This window comes from Gambusia affinis, linkage group LG21, assembly GCF_019740435.1.
Source record: "Gambusia affinis linkage group LG21, SWU_Gaff_1.0, whole genome shotgun sequence".
Lineage (NCBI taxonomy): Eukaryota > Metazoa > Chordata > Actinopteri > Cyprinodontiformes > Poeciliidae > Gambusia > Gambusia affinis.
The window spans coordinates 16,631,689-16,646,964 of record NC_057888.1 but is presented as its reverse complement, the minus strand read 5'-3'; the positions used below and the strand labels follow the sequence as shown (position 1 = coordinate 16,646,964).

Genomic DNA, 15,276 nt, shown 5'->3' with positions numbered 1-15,276 from the left:
AAAAACTAATCTCTGTTTTTAAGATTGGAGTTGTTTTAAAAAAGATAGACCAGTTTGTTTGACCATTTGTGGACTAGCTGCAACCTCACCTGCAACCCTAGCTAATCTGAATTAATACCACATGAAGATACAGAGAACACTATCTACGGCAGGTAAGAGATTATAATAAGTCCATACCACCCTGCAATGAGTGAAACAAACTCTGTCTACATCTATAAATAACCCATTCTGGGTCTAGATAGGCCTTTTTCATAAACCACACCACCGATGAAAACTCTACTGCATTTCCTGATGTTATGGTTGACACGAAACACAGTATGCCTCTTTACTGGCACAGACATTGTCTGTAATACCTTTTACATTACCACCAAATGGGCTTAATAGACTCCGATCTGGTTTTGACTGAAATCTCCGAGTAAACATTCTCAGATGGACACAGACATCCACGGCTCCCCGGTGACACTTAAAACCTCCGTGCAATCTTAAATTGCCCACTCATCCCGCTCGCTGCAGTCAAACAGCAGCCACGCAATTCGATTGTGAATGACCGTGCCACCGAGGTTAATGCGCTTCTTTCCAGGAGGCAAGCCAGATGCCCCGTTTGATCAAGCATGAGGTACATCACAATACTGTATTCATGATTTGATTAGCTGTTTAGGATAAAATTTGAACCTTGCATGTTACAAGGCAATACACTGTGGTCAGAGTGTGTGGGGGTGTACTCCGCCTGTATGGGTAATACTTCTAGAGCAGGTCTGCAGGCTCAGTAGGGGAGTGTCTATGACACTGTGCTGTCACCGAGCCAGACGGACAGATTCACCGTTAGAAAGACGAATATTAATCAGGTCCCGGCTCAGGCTGTCCTGATATTGAGGCAGATGGTATCTGACAAACAGGGCCACGTGGCCATGACTCACTCCATCTACCTATCTACTTATCTTTTTTTTTTCCAACAATCAAAAATAGTCTTAAAATAACTTACTCCAGCTGATTTTATAAGGAGTGGTCAGACAACTTTGAGATGGCACACCACAATCAAGTCAATTTCAGGAGTCATAAAAAAAAGTAATATTAATAATATTTGCAGCTCGCTATAGTTTGTCCACTTCGGTTTCATCATTCATGCTCATAAACTTTTTTCGTCTTGGTCATAGCAAGAAATCTGTGGGGAGTCAATAGGGGTGTTTTCCCCTGTTCCCTCTTTGGAGGCACAGGTTCACTCAGTTTCTTACTGTTTCATAAAAGTATGTCAACTCTCTGCTAGTGACTTTAAACACATGAAGTTAAATAAAAAAAAAACTAAATAAAAACAAGAAGGGAAATTTGAGTGTTTCACTTGTATGTTTGTTTTTCTGCTATCTTTGAGAATATGAGTTTGATCAAGCTCACACCGTACTCCATGCAATTTTTCTCAAGTTCATGGTTTTGCACTTACTGTAAGCAACAGCAAAGTGAAAAAACAGCTACTACTTGCTTACAGTAATGTTTAAGCGACAGTCCTTCCTTCGGGAATGGATTTGCACGCCAAAATTATGTGGAATTAATCCGAAAACACCCTCCTAGGTAACTCACAGGCGGCTATTTTCAGATGTTTTCCGGCAACAGACCGCATGCAGTAAGAATCTGTAAAAGTGCGAGTAGAAATAAAAACGCTTGTAAATTTGTAGAAATTCGTGAACCGGATTCAATAAACAAACCACTTAAATACCAATTAACTCGAACTACAATGTTGCCCTGCGGTAAAAATTGGTAAAACTGGGGAAAATTTATAAATGAGCATAATCCCTATGGAGTCTGGCCATGTTGCCTTCATAGTGGCTACAGCGGAGAAACGGGAGTCGGGGAGGTAAGGGGAAGATTCGGGTGAACGTCTTTCTTTTTCTTTTCTTTGTTTTTTGTTTTTTTTACCTGTGACATTTGCGGCCGGAGGTTGATCTCCTTCAGGTTGATGCACTGGGGCTTCAGATTGTTGAGCAGATGGCACAGGAGGACTCCATCCCGGAGGGTCTGAGCCAAGTCAAATACCTGCGCTGACTCCCATGTCACCCTGTGGTTAGCCGGGAGCACCTTGCAGTTGATCAGCCACAGCGCGCACTGCCTCCAATACTCCATCATTATTCTGTCTTCAGCCGGAGCGAGTTCTCACGGGTCTCTCCGTGTGTGTGTGCGTGCGTTCGCGCGCGCGTGTTTATAGACTCAAACTGCTAACGGTTCGGCAACACCTCTCGTGCCTTTCAGCAGACCGGACCCATGCCGGATCCGACCCAGCGTAAAACCCGACGAGGAGAGTAAAGGGAACCGCGGCGGATAGCTCCTGGGAGATGCGTGGCGGACGCTCCACGGATGACGGGGTCCGGCGTGGCGAGGCTGAAGCGAGACTGTAGATGGAGTGCGTCCTGCACCCTTCCTCTCTCCTCTCTCTCTCTGTTTGTTTCTCTTCCCTCCCCCTCACCCTGTTCACCTCTTCCGCTTGCCACACGGGCTCATTGAACAGTACTGTGACAGTACAGCACAAGAAATAGCATGACTTCACACCTCGTAAGCTTCAAAAACGGGGTAAAGACAATATTGTTTTGTTTTGTTTTTTAATTAGGTTGTATTGCTGCTAGTTCTATTAAGGAATTACAAAAGAGCTTGAGTGCATGTAAATATTCCAGCGGATCAAAGGGCTTATTTACTGTGCTGAGCAAGCCAAGCACAGAGCCACTTTCCCTTAGCTAAACAATAGTCAAGTGCACAGACACACAGGTGGTACTAAATACAGAAGGGGTAATCAGGGAACGAGACACACCTGGAAACTAATCAAGGAGAGACAGGACAACAGGGAAACTCAGACACACAGGAAACTCGAAATCAACACGCAGAAAAACACGGAACATGACAATAATCTTGTGTATCAAGTACAGTACAGACCAAAAGTTTGGACACACCTTCTAATTGGGTCCAATTAGAAGGTGTGTCCAAACTTTTGGTCTGTACTGTATGCCTTCCACTTTTTTAATTGTACTACATAATGAAATCCCTATTAAGATCAATCAATCAATCAATCAAACTTTATTTGTATAGCACATTTCAGCAGCAAGGCATTTCAAAGTGCTTTACATCAAATCAAACACAAAAACACAATGCAACATAGAATCAACATCAAAAACACAACATCAAGTCAAATTCCGTCAATAAATTTGCAATTGATTACGTTTCAAATACAACTCTAAACAAGTGGGTTTGTATTTGAGATTTAAAGGAAGTCAGTGTTTCAGCTGTTTTACAGTTTTCTGGAAGTTTGTTCCAGATTTTTGGTGCATAGATGCTAAATCCCACTTCTCCTCGTTTAGTTCTGGTTCTGGGAGTGCAGAGCAGAACCAGAAGACCTGAGAGGTCTGGAAGGTTGATACAACAGTTGATACATAAACGGAAAGTTCAGTGGAAGAGAAAATAGTTGCTGAAATAAACTTTCATTATATTAAAATTAGCTTACTAAAATGTATTTCCATGTACTGTGCAGTGTAAGGACTTAATTCTTGGTTGAGACTCTTTTTTTTTCTTTTTTTTTATGAACTATTGCATCAGAGAATCATGAAGTCCTCTAAAATTAATTTTTTGGAAGTAGAGCTACAAGTGCTCCCAAGTGTCCATGAAAACCATTTGAGTAAATCTACAATCCAAAGGATTTATAGAGAAACAGCCGTTAATATTCTTGTTTTTACGTCACAAATGTCGACGTGTGGAGTCAGTTGAGATTTGACAATGTGGCTCAGTTAACGTGTTGCATTTGAAGAAAATATATCAACTTTTTCCCACTGCCAAAAAATGCAGTTTTAGTCAGATCAACAAATGCACAATATCTACTGACCTGATGATTTTCAGGGGGAGTATAAAGAGCAAATGTCTGATATTTTTAACATTTAGTAACTCTTTCTCATTTGCTTGCTAATGAGTCTGCAACACTTTAATCATTTCTCCTTTGTAGAGTATAAAAACAGTGACTTCTGCTTTGGTTGCCTTCACAATTTCATTGGCAACAGACAACAGTTGCAAACATGCTGTTTGGATGTTTCCACAACTGACCAGAAGTAGAAAAGACAGTCATGGTTTCTTTAGCAACAATGTTGCCTTAGAATTTCACCAAAAAGTTCATTGACTTTAGTTTTTTGGATTCAAAAAGTGAAGCTCATATACAGATTCATCCCATAAAGTGTTTGTAAATCAAAAGATTTTCTGAAATTAGCCTGTGTATGCATATTTTATGAGATATTGCACTCTGTGCCAAGTCTAGCTTAGTGAATTTCTGCAGTTCACTGTGGCACAGGGACAATCATCCTTTAGCATTTCTGCGATGTTAGAGAAGCACATGTAAAACTTGCTCTAAATATCGGCCTTCAGCTCAACAGTTTGCTCATCGATCAAATATAATAATTCAAGTTCAAAAATACTTTATTGATCCCAATCGGAAATTAAATATATTGACCAATAAAAATGTTAAGAGATGACTACACACACCCCAAAAAAAAAAAAAAACCTAAAAATTACTTGACGTAAACAACAGTCCCATTGGAGTAGAGATAGATTCCTATTTACAAGAAACATGAGCAAAAATCATCTCAGTTCTCTGGAATAATGCAGAGAGAAAACAATACAAAATGGGAAACAAAACTTAAAATAACAGTTGTAGAATTATCCCAAATGTGAGAAATACAGGAAAGCATTCATTCATTTTGCTGGAAGACTTGAACAAGGTTTCTCAAATCAAAAGTAAACAGGCTTCTGCATTACATGAGCGCAGGCGGGAGTATGTGAACCCAATCAGTCACATATTTTTTGGAGCTGAACGAAAATACCTGGGTATTGGGAGCAAGTTGAATCAACATTGATTAAAATTCTGGGCTATACAATCCTACATACTTGAAATCTGATGGATTTGGGAAATATGACAATGTTGAATAAAGAAGATTTGCTTCTGTCAAAGGTAATGATGAGTAAAAAAAAGGGGCAATAACAAACACATGGTTAAAGCCAGATGATTGGCGCAGGATTGTGGAAAAAATCTGAATAATGGAAAAAATGACAAATAATCTTTGAAACAAAAAGTGAAATGAAAAAAAAATGGACCCTACTCCAAAGTGGTACATGCAAGACTGTAGATAAAACTGAATGAATAATAAATATCATCAGAACTATACAAATTGTTGGTCACTTTTTTGGTTCTGTGTTTTGTTTTGTTTTGGAGTTTTTTTTGCAAAACTTTGGTAAAAATTAAAGTATACATAAAATAAATTAAGGTTCTTACAGATTTGCTCGCTTTTATAGCTGCGTCTTTGTTTTTCTCTGGAAATACAGACGACATGACAATTTATTTGCATGCTTGTTATTATTATTGATATAAATGTTACAGACATCATTGACTGTTGTCGCCGCAGTGATGGAAGGCAGGAGGAGAGAAAGACGTTTCCTCACAGTTCCAGATGTTTCTGTTTTTTATGTGGATCAGGCTTTTTCTCTTGTGTGGATTCGCTGATGAGCCTTCAGTCTGGAAGCAAATCTGAACCTCTTCTCACACTAACTGCATTTGTAAGGCTTTTCACCAGTGTGGATTTGCTGATGACACTTTAGGCCAGAGAAATCTCTGAACCTCTTCTCACACTGACCGCAGCTGTAAGGCTTTTCACCACTGTGGTTTCGCTGATGACGTTTTAAGCCAGAGGAATCTTTGAAGCTCTTCTCACACTGACCGCAGCTGTAAGGCTTTTCACCACTGTGGATTCGTTGATGACTCTTTAAGCCAAAGGAATCTCTGAACCTCTTCTCACACTGACCGCAGCTGTAAGGCTTTTCACCACTGTGGATTTGTTGATGACTCTTTAAGCCAGAGGAATCTTTGAATCTCTTCTCACACTGACCGCAGCTGTAAGGCTTTTCACCACTGTGGATTCGTTGATGACGCTTTAGGCCAGAGGAATCTTTGAACCTCTTCTCACACTGACCGCAGCTATAAGGCTTTTCACCACTGTGGATTCGTTGATGACGCTTTAGGCCAGAGGAATCTTTGAACCTCTTCTCACACTGACCGCAGCTGTAAGGCTTTTCACCACTGTGGATTCGTTGATGACTCTTTAAGCCAAAGGAATCTCTGAACCTCTTCTCACACTGACCGCAGCTGTAAGGCTTTTCACCACTGTGGATTCGTTGATGACGCTTTAGGCCAGAGGAATCTTTGAACCTCTTCTCACACTGACCGCAGCTATAAGGCTTTTCACCACTGTGGATTCGTTGATGACGCTTTAGGCCAGAGGAATCTTTGAACCTCTTCTCACACTGACTGCAGCTGTAAGGCTTTTCACCACTGTGGATTCGTTGATGATTCTTTAAGCAAGAGGAATCTCTGAACCTCTTCTCACACTGACCGCAGCTGTAAGGCTTTTCACCACTGTGGTTTTGCTGATGACGCTTTAAGCCAGAGGAATCTTTGAATCTCTTCTCACACTGACCGCAGCTATAAGGCTTTTCACCTGTGTGGTTTCGCTGATGAAGTTTCTTTGTGGAGGAATTTCTGAATCTCTTCTCACCCGGGGTCGTGCAGATTTGGTTCTACAAATAGAAGTACAGTAATTATAACAGAGTGTCACTATGACGTACAAACACTCTGATAGTCGACAGTTTGAGTTTATGGCAAACTTTAAAAAAATCAGAATACATCTCCTAGTTTGGCTTATTCAAGTGCAAAGCTGTGTATTTGTCTTTCTGTAAGATAGGCCAGGGGTTTGAAACCTGTGTCCCACAAGTGGCTCTTTGGATATTTCACAACGGCACTTAATCATATTGTTAAAAATGCTGAAAAACCAGCTGGTGGTCTCTAATCACAAATCACAAAAGTACATTTAATAGAATTCAAAAGGTGATTCCTTTGAATTTCCACAACAGAATGACAAGAAAAATACCAGTAATCTTTTTTTATGTGTTTTTCTTGCCATTGAGTCTAAAGCAATCCTATATTTTCAGTTAATACTCCACAAATATTTACATGCCATGACTGAAAATGTATCCCTTCTCTTTTAGTAAGATATTCTGTCTTTTAGACAGAATACAAATGAAATTACGGTTCTTTAAAAATGACGACGCATTTTCTATAGTTAGATGTTCATCAAAATTACAAGTCGTAATATTTTCAACTCTAAAATGGTGGTGTTGGTTTTTTATCTGGATTGAACTAAAGAAGGTTTCTTTGGACTAAAAGGTTCCAGACCCCTGTTGTAGGCTAACATGAAAAGATTTAGCTAGGTGACGTATGGGTCACCAGTCAAAAAGGCAACAAAGAAACACACAGGAAAAAGAACAATGCTCACACACAACCATACTGACAGCAATTCAGATAACCCACATTAAAATAATTGTTGTGTTTTTGAAGTATGGTATGAAGCCGGGGTACCCAGGGAAACCCCATGCATGCAAAGGCAGAACTTTCAAACTAAATGCAGAAACACTATGACAAACCAAACAGGAGCACTCGGTTTCCCACACGTTTTAATAACTAACCTCTTCCAGTGATGTCATCGTGTCGCTAACACCAGCCTTCTCTTCCAGACAAAGTTTCTCCATTTCAGTTCTGGATGAAACAAGCATTTATAATATGTAAGACAGATGTGAATTGACGTTATTTGCACAGCAGTGGCAACTGTTTCAGATATTGATCGTGATGTCATGCTCTTCAGAAATCTGACGGCTTCGCCATGACAGACGTCAAAGCAGCTAATCCGCTACTTTAAAGCCTATTAAAAAAAACCATACAGCCGGTAGTCTAATATCACTTCTGTTTAGTCGATTTCATTTTAGAAATGGTCATAGAGTGTTGTGCAGTCGGCTGGATAAACAGACAAGGATAGAAGCCAAACTTGTCATTTTATTTTACTGACAAAAGACAGGGCGGTGATAGTGATAAAACGTTTTTAATGCTTCTCCTGTATAAGGGGAAATGGTGTTTATGACATAGTGATATAACTCATGTGGTGGGAACTCAATATGTGAAGACTGCCATTTGATCAACATGTCAGGAAAGAGGAGGCAAGGGTAGAAGGATAGAAGCCTGTTAAAAAACATACAGCGGGTCGTCTAATATCACTTCTGTTTAATCGATTTCATTTTAGAAATGGTCATAGATTTCTAAAATCTATGATCTAGATTTTATTGTCTAGATAACATCTAGACAATACTACAGCATTGTAGTATTGTAAGTATCACCATTACTTACAATCTCTTTGAGCGACCTCTGCAGATTTACCTTTGTCAAATTTTATTGTCATGAATCTAAAATCTATGACCTAAAATCATTAAATCAGATTTCGTCAAAATATTTACGTTTGACAGGATGCTTTTAAGATTTCCATGGTAACATCGTTCAAAAGATGACAGGTCCATATGTTTTTCGAAGCTAGCTCTTTCAAACTTTTGTAATTACCAAACCCCGACCAAGTGTGTTATGTTCACAGACACATCAGCTTGACTCAAACAAGTACAGTCAAAACAACTTTGGGCAACTATTTCAGTTCAATACTGTCCCTCACTTCCGACATCCATCATGACCCCTCGAATGATTAAGTGATGTAGCAAAAGGTCAATAGTTGAAACCAAATATTTCTACACCATATAAGAGACAACCTGATTTCTTACAATATTATTTTAAGACAATCTTAACTTCCTGCTTTAGGTCAGCTAGGATTACCAAAATCAATAAATTCCCTAATTTCACAGAGAATTTTTTTGTATCGCTGTTTTAAAATGTTAAGTTTTCTCAAGCTAAGCTAACTATGCATTTAAACAGATGCTTTTTAAACTTCCCTCAATCTAAATAGTCAAGATAAAGTAAATGAGAAACATGAGACACAAGGATTACTTCTGTTTGGCACATTTAAGTGATGACATAATTCTACATATATTGTAAAGTGAATTATTAAACATTGGTATGAGTTATTACAAACATATGTGACAAATAAATAAGCCTTTACTTACAATCTCTTTGAGCGACCTCTGCAGATTTACCTTTGTCAAAAATATTTACATTTGAGAGGATGCTTTTATGGTTTCCATGGTAACACTGTTCAAAAGATGACAGCTCCATAAATATTAGGCTCTGTATGTATTATCTTTTAAACCACTCAGCCATGAGAACTCGTTGTAGTGCTTACAATCTCGTTTCCATGGAGATTGGTTGTTTTGATGTTTTAGGTGTGAGTATCAGTCATAGTTGAAACAAATGACTACATTTATTTATGACTTTATTTATTATTATTTCTTTTTTTTTTTTCTTTTTTTTCCCCCACACCATCTTACTAGGTATGAAAAGGTAACTGTGCCTCAAAGTACAATATCTGATGACCGTCAATGACAAAGCAAGGAAGAGTGTAAAACCATGGGATGCTACATGGAATGTTTCTGGCAAATTGTTACGTTATCAAAAAAGAATGCAGTGCAGAACAGTAGAAAAAAAAAAGCACAGCATGTGCACCAGTTATCAGTCGAACTTACTGTCACAGAAAGAGGCAATTAATACGTTTTGTTTTATCTTTATTTCAAGTTTGCATGAATTGCGCAGCCCGGACAAAGACTGCAAGAGATGGAGAAACCCAATATGTGAAAACTAATCCAAACCTGGAAGAGGAAAGTGCTGGTAATCCCATTAACAGTTGCGGAGGGTGCTTTTTACAGTCTTAGAAGTGTAGATGGAAATGATGGAAGACTGGAATAGGGGAACTGCGCACCTTCGAGACTCATTTAATCTCAGCATTCCCCGATATCATGAGGAGGAACCTTGACAACAGAATGAGGCTGTAAACAGTGTGTGCTGGAGAGTGCTGCTCTGAGGATTTACATACAATAATAACCCAACACAAAAGGCTGTGCAAACAGAGCTGTGAAGATTAATCTTCAATAGCATGCAGTTGTCAAAGCCGAGTCTCTTGTCTCTACTTCTTCTCATCATCATTAGAGAGAAGATGGTTGTATGAGGAGAAGGTCACCAACAGGAATGTCTGCTTCGTATTTTACTTTGTTCTACCTGGGCTAAAAAAAGAGAGAAAAGAAACAAAAACAGATAGGAAAGGTGGTCAAATGGTTCAGCTTCCACCTTTTCCACTGGAGTGACTCTGGATGCCGTGGCTAACATCGCCAGCGGTGGAAGCTGAAGGCGGATGCTGGCAAACCGTGCCGCAACCCTTCTCTTATTTCAGCTTCCTCTTCCATGCTGGGCGCCTGTGAGGTCTGGCAATTATCACCATAAATGTGGTTAATGATACAGGGAGGCTGCTGGCAAAACATGCAGACACATAGGGTTCTGATGGCAGGATGTTGTTCCATTAAAATTTCCAATAACTAATCAATTGCTGGTGGCAATAACAATCACCTGCTTGGGAAGCCTTTTAAGCACAAATAAGCAAAAGAGGCAGTAAAGTTTTTTGTTTTATTTTTATGGCGCTATTGCATTTGGATTAAAACATCCTTATCTTTCCATTAAAGTGTTGAATAGCCTTGTAATGAGTAACCATGTGAGCTTCCCATGCATGATAACGTGTATAACATGACCTAACTTCATCCTGAACAACTTCGGTAACTAACGTCACTGTTTAAATATGACATAAAAATTTCCACTGTGTCACTGTAAGCAAAATGATGAGCAAAATGAGAAGTTGTGTCTCTTTGAGCAGTTCTATTTGAACTGTGAGAGGAGCGTTTTAATTCCGCTCCTCTAACTAGAGCCGTTGTTAAAGACTTTAACATACCTCTCTTTAAGTTTTTGTCCAATTAAGATGAATAATTTTGCTTACAATACAAGCAAAGGTATGAGTGAGACATTCTGTCTCATCGTGAGTCACAATTAGAGGTGTCTCAACACTTTCTACAAAGACAACAAAGTTTCTTTCAGCATAGTCCGGCCTGACTAAAACAAAACAACAACAAAAAAACATGTTGCCATCACCCATTTTAAGGCTTTAAAATGTAACCCTAACAATTATGTCACAAACAACGTCTTGCTTCTGGCCTTCCTTGAATACGATTGACATTATACAGTACTTGATGTCTTTTTATTGCACTTTTTTTTTCCACCAAATGTCAGTTTCAACTACAACCCCTAAATGTGCTATTTAACTTTCTAAGTTTGGTCCAAAATTGCTCACTCAATGCCTGTCTCTATTGCGCAAGAGTCAGAGTACAGCACACCAGTCCATCACAGGCCACCGTACATAAAAGATTATCTAAGTTATTTGAATCACAAATGTCTAACTGATTACAGTTTTTAGATGGTAATGTATTAAAATCCCCATTAGCCAAAATAAACCCATAAACCCCAGCTGTAATCTATATTTAGCCTGAACTGGCACATTTTAGCATGCTAACGTAGCAGTCGTATTTTAGTGTGCCACCATTTCTGTTTCTTGAAAAAAGTAATTCATCTCTGCAGTTTTCCCCATGGATTAGAAAGATATTAAGGTGATTATCATGTTCACATACTCTCAGTGATCACATTATTATAAGCACCTAGCTTGTTAGCACAAATAGCTAATCAGCCAATCCCATGGCAGCAACTCAATGCACTTAGCTACACTCTGAGTCTACAGACAGTGATGATGACTTGCTGAGGTTCAAAGCAAGAATATAATGTGAAGGGAAGACGACATATGAGACTTGGGTTGCAGCGTGGCTACTGGTGCCAGACAGTCTGTGTAATAAACTCTGTAGAGCGTTAAACCTCATGCTGATGTGAAAACACTCTCCCCAGTAATAAGAATGTTTCTTAAGATGAGCAGTTTGAGATGATATTTCAGAAACTGTTTAGCATTGATGCAGTACTTCTTATTTTAAAATAAACTAAGAAAGAGCGGAAGATTATATTTTCTTTTCTTTTTTTTTTTTACTTTCAAATGTTTACATCGGTGCCACGTTCAACTTTTCAAATAATTGCAGCTATAAGCCGCAGGGAAATGTGGGAAATCAACCCCAGAACAAAAGCTGAAGACCTTGTAAAGATGCTGGTTGAAGCTGGTGGGAGATTGTAATTATCCCCTAGGGAAATGTAGTCATCATAGAGGGAGAGGCCATTACTTCAAATGCACAATATTAACCTAGCTTACAGTTTACAAAAGCACTTCAGGGAAAAAGGCATTCATTCTGGAGACATGTCATGTCAAACTGAGGTTTAAGTGTTTGTTCAAAGTAATCGGTGAATTTGGAGGCGTAAAAGGTAGCAAACCAGGAAACAATGTTTTGCTGCAGGAGGAACAGTGCACTTTGCAAAACAGATGACATTATGAGAAAGGAATATCAAGTGGAAATATTGAAGCCATATCTTAAGACATCAGCCATGGAGTTGGAGCTCGGGCTCAAATGGGTCTTCAAAATTGACACATGGGCGTAAATCCCAGAGGGGTCCGGATGACAACAAAATAAGGATCAGCAAGTGGAGAAAGAGCTGTCTAGGAAATCTGAATGTGAGAAAAGGAAAACTGATCACATGCCAGCAGACTTTCTCGATGTGGTGGATCTGTTACTGCACCAAAAATCCCATGTTTTTTTCTCTAACACATTACCTGCACATTTTCCCTCAAGTCTTTGTAATATATAAATTTTTTTCTGATCCTGGGATTGGATTACAAACAAAAGATGGTGAAAATTCTACCAAGGAACTGCTGAGCGTGTGTGGAAAACATTGTACAGCAGTGCATGAGAAACAGAAACGGTAATGATTGCTATCAGGCCATGAACACAAATCATAGCAATCAATCAATATGCTTTTATTAAAGTGGAAGTCTCTGGGGCCTAAAGAGGAGCGCCCAAGTGGAAATCTGGACCGATCAATGAGACAGCCGCCCGTGGCCACCTGCTTGACAAAATGTGGCGATAACACATGATAGGAGGGGTGAGGTGAGAGGCGCCCCGCTGTAATTAGCCGATTAGAATAGACCAAGAGACGCAGCAAACAGACATGACTTCACTTGCCAAACTCAACATTACCCTGAAAATGTCTGTATTCCCATAGAAATCAGCAACGGGAAGCAAAATTTACAATAGATGTTGACATAGTGGAGATGTGGTGTAATTAAACGTCTTTATGCAACATAAGATCCAGCAACCGTTTGTTGCTGGTTGAGCTCAAAGCACTATTTTTGCTCAAGCAACGGCTTTTGTTCTTGCATTTTGCCTCTTGTAGCCATAACACTCGCACTGAACCTGAAAAGGGAAGCCATGAGAGCGGCTCAGCATCCATTCAAAGGTTCGGGCACGAAGCAGGCAGCGAGCCACATCAAATCCTCGTATCATCTTGCATTTCTGTTAAGAGTGTCATTTATAGAGGCTCCTCCTGCTCATTGTGTCATTTGATCTGGTGACAGCGGCAGATCTATTTGTGCATCTCTTTCATCTCTCTATGAAGGGCACGTTATCTCCCAGCCAAAGACGGGCAAAAGCTGCTCGTAACAGCAGATGAGCTGCTTGAAGATTCATCTCTGCCGGTGCTGGCAACTCAATATTTCCCCCAAAATCTGAGTGCGGTACATCTTGATTGCAGCCTGAAATGAATCATTGTCATCTCTAATCACGTTCTGATTCACTTGCAAGCGTAAAATCTCATTTAAAACATTTTTTTCTCAAGCACTTTGGCGCTTAAAAGCAGCAAGGTTTGTAGCAGGAAGTGTGTCAGCACGGGGACTGGAGAGTGGGGTCACGCAGAACCGGATCACTGCAGCTTTGGTTCATTGTTTTCTGGTTACAGCTATTGATTGCCCGACTCTACCCTCAGCACTCTATATTCGCTGTTTTAGGAGGTCAGGAGAGAAATCAATGGGCTGGGAATACCCATGAGGGCCCCGGGATAAGTGGTGACAGGCCTGGATTAGCGAGGTCTCATCGGAACTGTAACACCAGGGACGATCAGCTGCGATGCGAGGAAGATGGAAGCAATGGACTGAAAGAGACGGAGGAAGAAAGAGAGCATGCTGAATCAAAATGACATAGAGAGTGTGTTCAAGTAATTCACCCTGTGGTGTCTATAGGTTATCAGAAACTGAACTATTGACCCGTTAGCAAAGTATTTTAGTGGAACATTAGCCTTATAAAAACCAGCCTCTTCTTCTACACTTCGCTTCGTAGAGAAGGTCTGGGCTCTCAGCTGCTATAGCTTTGAGGTTTTAAATTTTACCCAATTGCTAATGCTTCCTGTGACATATATTGTGCGCCAGTTCGATGCTATGAAGCTCACCAGAAGTTCCGTGCACTGTAAATAACCATGCTCCACTGCGACGCACTGTACTATATGGTTGTGGATTTTAATTCGATATTTGGAAGCGTCTCCAACACGGACTGAACAGCTTTAACTCCCACCACTGCTGTCGTCAAAACTACAACAATTCAAAACCCGAAAATAGACTTAATCGTTCATTTCTCCTTCTGTTCGCTGATTGGTCCAGTTGAAATTTTATTGTCGAAATCAAGCTCAGTGAGAGGAACACCACACGGAGCTCTGAGGGGAGATGAGAATCCCCAAATTCAATTTTTGGGGAAATTTCTAAATTTTGTGGGTGTTTGTAGCAAACACTTTATTCAAGAACGATTCATATAGATAATAAAACTAATATTGAATAGCTCCATGCCTGAATTCTAAGACCCACACCAATACAGATTGAAAGGCACAAGAAAGTAGCTTGTATTTGCTTCTAAAATACATAAACAGGCCGAAGAGGTTTTGGTATGCTGTTTTATGGGGCAATAAATAAAACTGATTCAAACTGAAGTCTGCCCCCATGGGTCATGGTAAACTACATAAAATTTGGCTAAAACTGTGTTCTTTTCCATTTTTTCCCTTATGACCTTTTGTCTATCTTTATACATGTTTTAACACTAATATTTTCTGCTGTCGTACATACAGTATACATATGTTATGTATTTCATTCCTTTGTGATGGAATTCCATTTAGCATCCTTTTATTAAGTGAATCTTTCATGTACTGTGTAATGGTGTGGAAAAATAAGTCACGTTCTTGAATAACTTAGTATTTAATGTAGGACATCAGACACGAGCTAAACGCAGCACAGCACGTCGCATATCCTGCAACGTCTTAATCGTTCTTACTCTTATTACTGTTTCTCTTACTTCTTGTCGGCGGCTCCACCTGGTGGCGTGGAGTGACATAATACTGCAAAACAACAAATTTAGATAAATGCGATGGAGAGAAAAACAAAATCACACAAAACATATTGTTGATGAATTTTCAGAAACTGTCACTGCCCATTTTCTTTA

At 39.6% G+C, this 15,276-nt stretch overlaps 2 protein-coding genes across 3 annotated transcripts in view; both read right to left on the bottom strand.

Annotated features, from left to right (window-relative positions):
- The window catches only part of LOC122823935 (guanine nucleotide exchange factor VAV3), a 93,556-nt gene extending 90,848 nt beyond the window's left edge, over positions 1-2,708 (bottom strand). For both annotated transcript variants that reach the window (XM_044103990.1, XM_044103991.1), the window contains exon 1: positions 1,909-2,708. In XM_044103990.1, coding sequence (XP_043959925.1) covers positions 1,909-2,115 — 207 coding nt within the window. In that variant the 5' untranslated portion in view covers positions 2,116-2,708. The remainder of the gene's footprint in view (positions 1-1,908) is intronic.
- A 2,645-nt stretch (positions 2,709-5,353) lies between these two features.
- LOC122824178 (zinc finger protein 271-like) lies at positions 5,354-9,035 on the bottom strand. The gene is made up of 3 exons (XM_044104470.1): positions 9,001-9,035; positions 7,531-7,600; positions 5,354-6,585 (listed from the first exon to the last, which is right to left on the bottom strand). The coding sequence occupies exons 2-3, from the start codon at positions 7,591-7,593 to the stop codon at positions 5,557-5,559; spliced, it is 1,092 nt and encodes a 363-aa protein (XP_043960405.1). The 5' UTR covers positions 7,594-7,600; positions 9,001-9,035; the 3' UTR covers positions 5,354-5,556.
- Between the last annotated feature and the right edge of the window lie 6,241 nt (positions 9,036-15,276).